At 37.9% G+C, this 12,675-nt stretch overlaps 1 protein-coding gene across 4 annotated transcripts in view; it reads right to left on the bottom strand.

The window, feature by feature from the left end:
• Positions 1-12,675, bottom strand: part of NUP42 (nucleoporin 42) — a 29,550-nt gene extending 16,875 nt beyond the window's left edge. Inside the window, exons 1-5 of one of the 4 annotated variants that reach the window (XM_036122913.2) lie at positions 12,468-12,675; positions 9,591-9,819; positions 7,764-7,858; positions 2,625-2,701; positions 1,785-1,871 (exon numbers count right to left, since the gene is read on the bottom strand). In XM_036122913.2, coding sequence (XP_035978806.1) covers positions 1,785-1,871; positions 2,625-2,701; positions 7,764-7,858; positions 9,591-9,819; positions 12,468-12,579 — 600 coding nt within the window. In that variant the 5' untranslated portion in view covers positions 12,580-12,675. The other 3 variants (XM_036122917.2, XM_036122918.2, XM_036122914.2) reach the window with 3 other exon arrangements.

Below are 12,675 nucleotides of genomic sequence, written 5' to 3'. Positions count from 1 at the left end.
CAGATACAATTTCTCTCATTTGGAAGCCTCAATAGCATTTTTCAAAAATCAATTTCATTGAGGTATAGTTTGTATGCAATAAAATGCATCCGTCATACATATATATGGATTTCAATGAGTTTTGACAAACTTAATAGCCACCACCACAATCAAGATTTAAAACATTTCCATTACCCCTAAAAGATCCTTTGTGTTCCTTCTCAGTCAAGCCTCTCCCAAACCCTAGGTACAGTGAGCCACTCATCTCCTTCCTATCACTATAGATGAGGTTTATTTTCTTTTTTCCAAAGATTTTTATTTATTTTTTTTGAAGATTATTTATTTATTTGACAGAGAGAGAGAGACAGTGAGAGAGGGAACACAAGCAGGGGGAGTGGGAGAGGGAGAAGCAGGCTTCCCGCCGAGCAGGGAGCCTGATGTGGGGCTCGATCCCAGGACCTTGGGATCATGACTCGAGCCAAAGGCAGACCCCAACGACTGAGCCACCCAGGCGCCCCCAAAGATTTTTAAAAATTTATTTATTTGAGAGAGAGAGTGAGCAGGAGGGAGAGGGAGAGAGAATATGAAGCAGACTCTGCACTGAGCACAGAGACAATGCAGGGCTCAATCTCCACCCTGAGATCATGACCTGAGCTGAAATCAAGAGTCAGACGCTTAACTGACTGAGCCACCCAGGCGCCCTGATGAAGTTTGTTTTCTTTAGTTTTTCATATAAATGAAATCACATAGTATGTAGTTTTTTTTTGATGTTTTTCTAGCTTCTCTCCCTTAGTGTAATATTCATTAACGGGTAAATAGATAAACATATACATACATTGGATTAAAAGAACAAAGAATGAACTACTTGGCATAAAGAATGAACTACTGATACATGCTAAGCCCCTTGTGGGTGGACTGTCCAAGACCCTCACCTGTGGAGGGGCCCCTAGGCAGCTGGCAAAGAGCAAGGAAGTTCTAACCCCAAGGGAAGTTCTGCAGTTCTTTGGACTCAGTTATCCCTTCTGCATTAGCAGTGGTGATGGTGGGCCACCTCTCACACAGGAAGAATACTTCCAAGAAGTCCTACTAAAATTAATGGCATCATAACAACTAAACAGTGAAGAAATGAGCTTACCCAAGAGTCTAACTGTTTAAGAAGTACATATTTAAGAAAGAGGTGGGGTGCTGGAATGGTCACATAGTCATTTACTAAGTTAGGCAACCACAACTCTTATATCCTTTTTAGAAAGTAGAAACATCACCTGAGAAACTGTAAATATCTTATTCCAAAATAAGGTTCTTAAGTTTTTATGGGAATAAAACATTGTATCTTTATTGACAGAGATAATGAATATGCTACAGTCAGGACCATGTATCTGTGGAGACAAATGGGTATATATCTACTAAAGGCATTTCTATATAAGTCAGGGAACATATGGTGAGTGTTTTTCAGTCACAAAAGTATACATTAGTCTAAATGTATATTCAGATCATTTTTCAGAGCAATTTCTTTGTAAGTGCTGATAACCTTATATACTTGAATTTATGTAATATTTTCAAAACTAGACCACTGAAGTAAAAAACTTTACCCTAAAAATAGTTTTAGGAAAGCAAAGTTATCTGTGCTTTTCTGACTAAGGATCAGAGAGAAAGCAATTCCAGGACTTTAAAAGATACAGTATTGAGAATGTGTGTATCATAATTCCTGACAGAGGATTTTAGTTTTGCTTTCCAAATCCAAAGTGAAATTCTCTGCAAAAAAGCAACAGATAAGATACTACCATAGAAAACTCTCCAATACTCACCAAGGCTATGTTAGTTGATGTATTTAGACTCTTCAGTTCATTTATTCTGTTTCTCCATTGATTTATTAACTGTTGGAGGGAATTTAGCTGAAGAGAGAAGACAGAAAAAAATGAGTCAATTTTGAGTGTTTAAGTTTGTTTCTCCAACAACTTCATGTGGTTTGTCAAAATCACAAAAAGTTGATAAAACATTTTTATGGCCCATAACTTGTACAATTTGCCCAAGATGTTCCAGCTGTAGCTCCCTCCCTGTTCTCCAACTCCTGGTGTCACCTGGTTCAGAATCTCAAGTATGTGGCAGCAGAGAGAGGGTTATATCGGGATGGGAGGCAAACATGTGTACTAGTTGAAATGTTTGATCATGACTGTAGACAACACAAAAATACAGTTTATGTCATTTCCTTTAGGCACCAAACTTATTCAAGCCCAGCTTTTTTATTTTTTGACGTCTGATACGTGAGAATGTTAATATGTATAAACAGACTGTGTCTTTTTTTTCACTTTGTTTTTCTAGCATTCATCATGGTGTTTGCACCTAAGAGACGTTCCATAAATGTCAAATGATGAAAGGGTCTGAATTTTTTGGACTGATCGCTGGATAATTTGTAATAAAAATAGTGACATTCCTAGTTATATAGTCAAAATGTATTATTACCATTTTAGATAACCAACCAATTTCAAAGAAAGTAATTTAGAAATAAAAATAACAATAGCCTTGTCTTGAGAAAAATCATAGACCTCATCCACTTTGCCAACATACAAGCAAGCCACTACAAACAGAGAAGACAGTAATTAACAGCTAATCTGGTATCAAGGTAGATGAATAGGAAACAAACTTACATAACTCTGTAAGTTATTGCTGGTTAAGAAGTTATGGTATTCAAGCCTCAACTCCTCTGGTGAAATGTCTGTAAAACCTGAAGTGAGGAATCAATTGGAATCTTTAAAATAAATACCAATACTTTTAATAGTTTAGTAAAGCTAGAAGTGCTAGACAAGAAAATATGCCAATGTTGATAAGAAAATTTTCATAATCATAAGGAAAAATTTCAAAGCCTATACTCTAATGTTGAACAAAGTATAAAATTAGAATAAAATATAATTGGATATGTGATTTTCAAAGGGGGAAATTTTCTAAAGATAAATGGAATGGAAGGGATAACAAAGAAAAGAAAGGGCTGACCACATATACATTCAAACTGGTCTAAAAAATATTCAGTATGCCAGAAACTATAATAGGCAAAATTAAAAGGCAAATGGTAAACTGAGAAAACCATGACTGCAACATATATGACAGGAGAAGAGCTAATGTCAATGTATAAATAGTACTTACAAATCATTAAGAAAAATAAGTTAATATGGGCAAAGATAATAAACACCCAATGCTTTACTTAATGGCAAAAATTAAAAATGGATGGTATTTATTGTTATTAAGGGTGTGGTAAAATGGATATTCTCCTAAATTGCCTTTAAGGGAATTAAAAATGTATTTTTCTGGGAGGAAAACTGTCAATAAGTGTTAAATGCCTTAAATATGTTCACACCTTCTGTCCTTAATAGAATTTCTAGGATTTAACCTCAGGCATTAATTAGACATATAAACAAAGAGTTTAATGTATGAAGATGATCATTCTAGTATTTTTAGTAGAGACAAACTGAAAACAAAGTAGAATACAAAACTAGATTACGATTCTAATTTCATATATTTATATGTATACAGGAAATATGGTTGTGTGTGTGTATTCTGAAAGACTCTAAAATGTTATAGTTGTTATCTCTATGAGATCAGGTGATCTTTATTTTATTTACATATTTCCGTGTTTTTCAAGTTTTCTATGGCAACAGCCATAAATTTATAATTAGGAAAACTTTTTAAGAAAGTTCAGACTGTTCAGGATATTTTCTACAGAGAATTACTTGTAACCCAGATATCATTAACTCCATGGACCCCTACACCCCAGAATAAGTATAAGACTAAATGTTCAAATTAGAACCTTGGATTCTTCTAACAACTTATCTTTATGCCATCTTTATTAACTGTTCAGGCCAAAAAACCTAGGAATCCCCTTGCCTTTCTCTTTCCTCACATCTAATTAATCAGCATCCTGCCAGTTCTAACTCCAAACGGATTTAATCAATTCTCTCTCCACTACTAGTAACTATAACCCAGTCAGTCACGAGCATTTGTCCCCTAACTCATCTCCTTGCCTCTAGTTTGCTTCCCACCCCCTACCACTCCCTACACACCATTTCTTTTCATACAACAGTCCAAGTGAGTTTTTTCTAATCAGATCATGTCCTTCTCCTGCTTAAAGCTCCACATGGCTACCTAGTACAATTAGGCCCAACATGACCTGGCTCCTGGCTGACTCCATGACCTTACGTCCTATGACGCTTTCCCTCGTTCACTCTCCTCCAGTGGTTCAGGCCTCACTAGTCCTCAAACTTGCCAACCTTGTTCCTATAAGGGCCTATGCACTAGTTACTCCTATTGTCAGGAATGTTTTCCCCAAATATTCCTGTAAGTGACACCTTCTTTTCACTTAGGATTCAGCTTCAATACTGTCTCCTAAGAATGGATAACCACTCTAGCTAAAGGAAACTGTCCCTCTAGTTACTTTCTCCTCCTTCCAGCTGTTCCTCCTCTGAACCACAGGACACGGAAAATTATGTGAGTGATTATTTTCTCAATTCTCTCAAGGGTGGTACAAAAGTAGTATCATTTTAGATGCATAGGAAAAGTTAATTCATTATAATTGATGTCTAAGGACAGCAGTTGGGTACCTGGGCAGCTCAGGAGGTTAAGTGTCTGCCTTCGGCTCAGGTCATGATCCCAGGCTCCTGGGATCGAGCCCCACATTGGGCTCCCTGTTCAGCAGGGAACCTGCTTCTCCCTCTACCTCTCCCCCCTGCTCTTGATCTGTCTCTCTCTCTCTCTCACACTCTCAAATAAATAAATAAAATCTTAAAAACAAAAATAAGGACAGCAGTTCTCCAACTTTTTAGTCTCAAGACCCAAATATGTTCTTAAAAATCATTAAACAATCCCAAAAAGCTTCTGCTTACATAGGTTATATATATCAATATTTACCATATTTAAAATGAAAAATAAGAAATATAGAACATTATTTGTTAATTCACATAAAAATAAGAAACCAGGGGTGCCTTGGTGGTACAGTCGGTTTTGAGCGTCCAACTCTTCATTTCGGCTCAGGTTGTGATCTCCGGGTCATGGGATAGAGCCCTGTGTTGGGCTCCACGCTGGGCTTGGAGTCTACTTGAGATTCTCTCTCTCTCCCTCTTCCTCTGCCCCTCCCCCTGCATGTACTCTCTCTCTCTCTCAAATAAATAAATAAATCTTAAAAAAAAAGGAACCAATTACATATCAACATAAATGAAAAGACTATTTTTCAAAGCAAAAAGTAAAAATTTAGTGAGATGAGCAGCATTGTCTTATGTTTGTAAATTTTTTTTTATATACCTTAATTTAAAAATATTTTATTGCTAAAAAATGTTAACCCTCTTCTGAACTTTCAGTGAGTCATCAGCTTTTTGCTGACGGAGGGTCTGTTTGTAAGTTTTTTCAATGTTTGACTTTAATAGAAGGCTGCTGGATTATTATATCTGCTTCTACATTCAATCTGTTGCAATATATTGCCTGAAGTATATGAAGAAAGTGTTCTAACACAGATAAGTATTTGGAAATGGAGGACTTAAATAGCTTTTTCACGTAATTGTGGATATTTTTCTTTGACACTACATCAAAACTTGATAGGTTGTAGTTTCTTAAAGGTTAGCTATAATGCAAACTCAAACCATATTAATTAACCTTTTGTACTATTATATTAAATCCAGTGGTTTATCTTGCACTTAGGATGGATTTTTCAGCCATGCATAATTTTCACTTGAAAGCTTGAATTTTGTCACTGGCAATAAACAGTCAGTTGTTTTCTTTTAAGTGACAGGCTCACTTCATTAGTTTTTTTAGGAAATGTTGCCAAATACCTAAGTCTAGATAACCACAGTGATCAGTCATTCTTTGAAGTAAAAATTGTCTGTGAGAAAAGTGGCTAGTTCAGTTCACAACTCAAATGATAACTTCAGTGCCTTCCCTCCAGATAACCATCAGATGTGAGTATGTGGCAGAAGCACTTTCTGTGCGCTTCCCATTTTGTCACACAGATCAAAAACGTGTGCCCTCAAGGGTCAAGATTAATAAAATCAGTATTTTTACCTCTTTATCAAAAATTTTAAGTGAAAAATGGCATTAAAAAATTTTTTTTTATTGGGGTGCCTGGTTGGCTCGGTCAGAAGAGCATGTGACTCTTGATTTGGGCTTGTGAATTTGAGCCCCACACTGGTTATAGAGATTACTTAAATAAATAAAACTTAAAAAAATTTTTTTTTGTATTGACTACTATAGTCTGCTAGTACAGTAGGTTGCCTCTGCCTTGACTCATGCTAAGATACAAGGAGTTTTACTCATCAATGTTTTTGCAACAACATTGCAAATGTCAACAGAGTGAAAATGCCAATTAATGTCTTAGTACTATTATGAAAATTGAATTTTGAGCCTTTAAAAGGGTCTCAGGAATAGGATTGCCAGATATAGCAAATAATAATACAGGATGCCCAGTTAAATTTGAATTTCAGATATATAACAAATACTTTGTTATAAGCATAAGTATAAGGTACCTGGGCAGCTCAGGAGGTTTAGTATAAGTATGTCCGAAATATTTTAGTATACTTTAGTATAAGTATGTCCGAAATATTACATGGAATATTCAGATACTAAAAATATTATTTCTTAGGGGAGCCTGAGTGGTTCAGTTGGCTAAGCGTCTGACTCTTGGTTTCAGCTCAGGTCTTGATCTCATGGGTTGTGGGACAGAGCCCTGTGTTGGGCTCCCCGCTCAGCAGGGAGTCTGCTCCCCCCTCTTTCTCTCCCTCTGCCCCTCCCTTGGCTTGTGCACTCTGTCTCTCTCTCCCTCTGAATAAATAAATAAATCTTAAAAAAAACAAACCCCACTAGTGAAATTATCTTATTTATTTGTATTACTTACTGTCTCCCTCAAGAACATAAGCTCTGTTAAGGGAGGGACCTTGTCTGTCTTGCTCATCACTATATCCTTAGAGCTTAGAATAGGGCCTGGCACAAAAGAAATTCTGTAAGTATTTTCTTGAATGATTGAGTGAATAAATAACTTAGGACTGGTGTGACAGCAATGCTCACAGGGAATGAGCAGGTAGAGCTGAGACAGAGCAGGGATCCCAGAGTTCTGAGGGATTGCAAGGGTTCTCATCTGCTAGGTACTTGCTGTTTACTCAATAGGGCAGAGGCCCAGGACCATCCAAAGTGGGATTAGAAAATGTGGTGCTCTAGGTTTCAGCTCAGAAAGGGCTTGGGAACTATGGACCAAAGAAAACAGAAGGGAAAAGGGCATTCTAAAAAAATGCTATCCCTGTAGCCCAGCTAAAGCTCTTTACCTTCACACATTATCTCCAGGATAGATCTCAACATGCCTTATGAAAAATAACTATCTTTAGAAGAAAATACAGGGAAGAAAGGGAGAACAGAATCAGGCAGCCAAGGCCTTAATGGCAAGTAGAATATGTGCATCTTCTATTCACTGCAGGCAGCTAAGAGGTTCTGAAGTTGTACCTATAGGCAACCAAGAAAGCAGAGACTCTTCGAGGGCTCACAGAATTGGAATTGTGGTGGGTGCTGATTTCAGTATTTTCTCATGAGAACTATGTATCTTAAAAGAACTGTATCTTCTAAAAAAAAAAAAAAAAGAACTGTATCTTCTAATCTTTATTCTGAATTATGAAGTTCTGCCAGAATATGGGGATACTTCAAATAATGTCCAAACTTTCCTAGCTGTAGCTAAGTGTGTGGTTAGTTTACTTGGCATGGTCTTGGTTTTAGAAAATAAGAGTTATAAAACATATTTTAAAAACATACAATTTCTCAATTACCTGAAATATTAGGTTTCTTTTTCATTGGCGAATAAACAGAAAACATCCACTGCCCTGATGATTCCCAAATTTCCATATCTTTTATAATTCCTTCCCTGGGGGAAAAAAAAGAGCAAAGGATCTTTTTCATTTGCTTATTAAAATTTATTGTTTATAATTTTCAATGACTGAAATTTTAAATTGTAGTAAATATATAATTTTAGATTTTTTTCTTTTTTTAAAAAAAAGATTTTATTTAGTTTAGAGAGAGAGTACACGTGCAAAGGGGGATGCAGACGGAGAGGGAGAGGGAGAAGCAGACTCCTCGCTGAGGGTGGAGCCCGACACGGAGCTCAATCTTAGGACCCTGAGATCACGACCTGAGCTGAAATCAAGAGTTGGATGCTTAACGCACTGAGCCACAGGCGCCCCTAGATTTTTTCCATTGTATTTTCTGAAGACTATTTTTTTTTTTTAAGACTTTATTTGACAGAGAGATAGAGAGCACAAGTAGGCAGAGAGGCAAGCAGAGGGAGAGGGAGAAGCAGGTTCTCTGCTGAGCAGGGAGCCCGATGCGGGGCTTGACCCCAGGATCCCGGGAACATGATCTGAGCCAAAGGCAGCCACTTAACCAACTGAGCCACCCAGGCGCCCCTGAAGACTATTCTTTAAAGCAGAATTTATGAACTAAGAACTATATTTCATGATTTTAACTATTACAGTATCAAAGAAGTTCACAGTTTTGGTTTTCCAGTAAACTAAACCATTAGTCAATAGATTTGGTTAAGTGAAACTATTAAACTATACATATTTTAAAGAACTAAAATAAAATGTACAATACTAACTTTAATCTTTCTTTGTTCATTATCATAAACATCAATGATCATTTAACTGGAAAAAGACAGAAAGCACCACGTAATATAGAACCATAAAATTTTTAAACTGGGTAGGACTTTAGAGATCATTTTGTCTAATTCTCATGTTTGCAAAAGGGGACAACAGACCCATGCCCATATAGTTAATTTATTGGCAAAGTGGTGGATAGATTCTTAAATTCAATGTTTCCCTCCCCCATCCAGAATGCTACAATTAATAAAATGATAGCTACCACAGAGATACTGTATTAAATTCACGATTTTTACAACATCAAATATAGGAACGAGGGCTTTATTTTCTCTTTTACCTTTTAAAAAAAAATCAATTGTATATGATACATGGCTCAAAATCTTTTCCACTCATTCTAATTTATTATGGGAAATAAAAGACTAATGACTTTTAAGTTCTGTCCTGGGACCTGAGGCAATAGTTACAGAAAGCCAGGGACTATTTTGGCACCAGTCACACATTCTACCATGATCAGGAAATAATAGGGAATCTTCACAGTAGTGAAGGAAATCAAATGAAACCAGTTTCAATGGAGTAGCTGAACTAAAAGTTTTAGGAAGAAATATACCAGCTGCTGTAAGTGACCACCAAAAGTACAAACTGCTTTAAATTACCTCATACTTTGTAAAGAACTAATATTATACAACAAACTTAAGCAGAACTACCTTAGGAAGATATTCACAATATAGTGTTATCAATAGAAAAATGGAAAAAGCATAATTAGCCCTGAGAAGTCACTGTGCTGGTATGGAAAGGTGACATATTTTTAATTGAAATAAAATATACTCTGACATATGCAAAATAGTGGTTATCTCTGAGTGATAGGATCATGGGTGCATTTTCTTCTTTTTGCTTATTCTGATTTTTTAATAATGTATCACTTCTTTTTTAAAGAAAATATTGTAGGTACTTTTGAAAAAAATAAGCAAATGGGTAGTAATTTCTCTGAAGGCTTCCACTTACAGAAGTTTCTTATCATCTTTCTGCCCATCAGAGCTGGGTGAAGCAAATGGATTCTGGGACAATCCAAACCCTCTGTTCCTGCTAGTTGAAGCTCCAGAATCGAAGGAACTGAAAGATGACTTTTCTTGATCTCTGCTGCCCCCCCATGGTGTTGATTTGGAGAAGCTGGATGGCTGGATAACGCTGGAATATCTTTGGCTGGTGGTATTCCATCCACGTCTGTTATTACCTGAAAATAAACAATAAAACAATTTTATTGGCAATTCCTCTTTTAAATGTCTAAAAATTTCATTATATTATCTTACTATGTGCAGACATTATGTAAAGATTCAACAAGCACCACATTTCCACTCATTTTAAATCACAAAACTCTTCATTTTTTACTTATTTTTAGTTACTTGTAACCAACAAATCATGTAATGGTCTAATGGCATTTTTTGTTTAACAAGATTGAGAGGACTGCAAATCCATAGAAAAATAATGATATATTAGTAAGTTCAGCTGATATAACCTTATTAAGTAAACAATCCCTTGATAGTAGATTTAGGATGTATCCTAAATCATAAGCTCCTTCAGGATAAAAAGCTGTCTTTATCATTCTTTGCTCTCCTACTGGGCCCTATATAACAGTAATGTCTGAAAAATGGACAATGTACTAAAAAGTTTGTTGAATATAAAAAATTAGATTCTACCCTCTGTCCTTGAATAGATGCCTAAATCTATTTGACTCAGTCTTACCTCTGGGAAAACAAGATCTACCCACCTATCTTTCACAGGGAGGTTATAATTTACATGTGAATAAAATGCATTCAGTTCTATTATCAGCAGATTCTAATATTTCATAATTATCACAATAAGCCAACAGGACTCTCTTCCCCTGTATCTGTATTTTAAAAAATCTTGGGGTGCCTGGGTGGCTCAGTCGGTTAAGCGTCTGCCTTTGGCTCAGATCATGATCCCAGGGTCCTGGGATTGAGCCCCGTATCAAGCCCGCATCAGGTTCCCTGCTAAGCAGGGAGCCTGCTTCTCCCTCTTCCTCTGCCTGTTGCTCCCCCTGCTTGTGCTGTCAAATAAATAAATAAATAAATAAAATCTTAAATAAAGTAAAAAAATAAATAAAAAATTTTATCACTTAAACTACCTCATTTACTCACCACTTCCTAGTTGGGGCCAAGATAATTTGCCTTGTTTCTGACTGAATTAAGAGATATGCCATGAAATATATTAAAAACTGGAATGATGGGAGATCTATTCCTTCATGAAAATTCATCTCACAACTTTAAAACTACTTAATAAAACCAAAGAGAAAAGGGAACAGATAGCTGGGCCAGATCCCTTATTTAAGGGTTAGTGGTATTTTATTTTTCTGAAGTTCCAAATCCTTTGGGGGATGACACAACTGAAGAAGTTCATTCTTTCTTTTCTATATAGCTTTTGGCCTTCACTTATTAATTATAGAAGCATTCGTTTCTGGGAGATAAATACTGTTTACTTGATGAGTTTTATTTATGCTTTCTTCATCCATCAACCCATTCAATATTTATTTTCTAATTACTACGTCTATAGTGAGTCTCCACAGAATGTCAAATATTAAGTAACGTTTTTCCAGGAAATACACTCACAAATATCAGACCCCGAGTCCTAATTTTTGGTTTGGAATACTTCACAGGACTAATTGCGGGTGATGCAAAAGGACTGTCTTCAAGAAGAGGGATCAGACGTGAAACCACTATGCAACACAGATTAAGGGTCAGATGAACAGTCCTAAAAGAGGGAAGGGAAGGAAAGGAAAGGGAGGGGGTCAGCATCTTAAGATACTTTTAAGGACTAAGTTTCAATCCTAATAAAGACCTAACTATTCATCTGACCTTTAAAACCTTGTGTTGGGTTTCATTTCTGATCCCTCCTCTCCTTGAACACAGTCCTTTCACATCATCTACAATTGGCTTAAGTATTCCAAAAACTTTGACAATGACTTAGACCCAGGAAGTAGGTCAACGCGGTCCTCCACACCCCCTTCCCTCACAGCTCAGAGTTGTTTTTTTTAAAATAGGTTTATTTATTTTTAAAAGATTTTATTTATTTATTTGACAGACACAGCGAGAGAAGGAACACAAGCAGGGGGAGTGGGAGAGGGAGAAGCAGGCTTCCCGCCGAGCAGGGAGCCCGATGTGGGGCTCGATCCCAGGACTCTGGGATCACGACCTGAGCCGAAGGCAGCCGCTTAACGACTGAGCCACCCAGGCGCCCCACAACTCACAGTTCTTAACTGGGCAACCCACCCTCCCAGTTTTACCTCCATTGTTATGAGCATGTACATTCGCCTAAGGTAGAGCTTTGCAGCTCTATTAGATTTTCCAAAGGCGTCTGCTACTTCCCCAACGTTAAGCATCCAGGCTTTGATCCCAGCTGCTAGCCCTTCTCTCGAAAAAAGTTTAGTAACAATTATATTTAGGGTATTAAGGGAAAAAAAACAGTACGCTGAAGGGTAGTAAAGCAAGGAGGCGTCTGGGTCGAGCTACACCAATTCTCCGCACCATTACCACCCACAGACAAGGTAGTTTTGACACGTACTTCCGACCTAAAAACTCATTGTTTCGCATTAGTACCAAAGGCCAAGTCCCTGTCTTCATGCCCTCAACCATAAACAGCCAAATGCCTACACAGCGCATAGGAGCATTGTAGAAAACCTGTGCCGGGCCCGGTGGGCGGGGCCGAAAAGAGAACAACGAGACCACGTCAGCGTCACCTGACTGATGCGCCGCCGCGCTGCGCCGAGCGGCGGGCCCCACGCCGGACGCCAGTTCTCAGCCCGACGGCCCTGGCGCCAGGCTTTCCCCTGCTCCACCAGCGGCGGAGGATGGAGGAGAACGTCACCTGGGGGCTGTTGCTGCCGTCCTCCGCCCGCACCCCCGGCGCCGGGATGTTCGTTCCAGCACCGGTCTCCAAAGCGGCACCGGCCTTGAAGGAAGAACTGACAAATGGTCATTGCGACGGCGTCGCCCACGGAACGGTCTTCAGTCAGCACCCTCAGCGGACGGAGAGCCCAAAGCAACCGAAGGTCCCTCCCTGCTACCGTGACGTC

Source organism: Halichoerus grypus, chromosome 12 (genome assembly GCF_964656455.1).
Source record: "Halichoerus grypus chromosome 12, mHalGry1.hap1.1, whole genome shotgun sequence".
NCBI classification, from domain to species: Eukaryota; Metazoa; Chordata; class Mammalia; order Carnivora; family Phocidae; genus Halichoerus; species Halichoerus grypus.
Note: the sequence above shows the minus strand (reverse complement) of the source record. Positions and strands in the feature narration are given on the sequence as shown.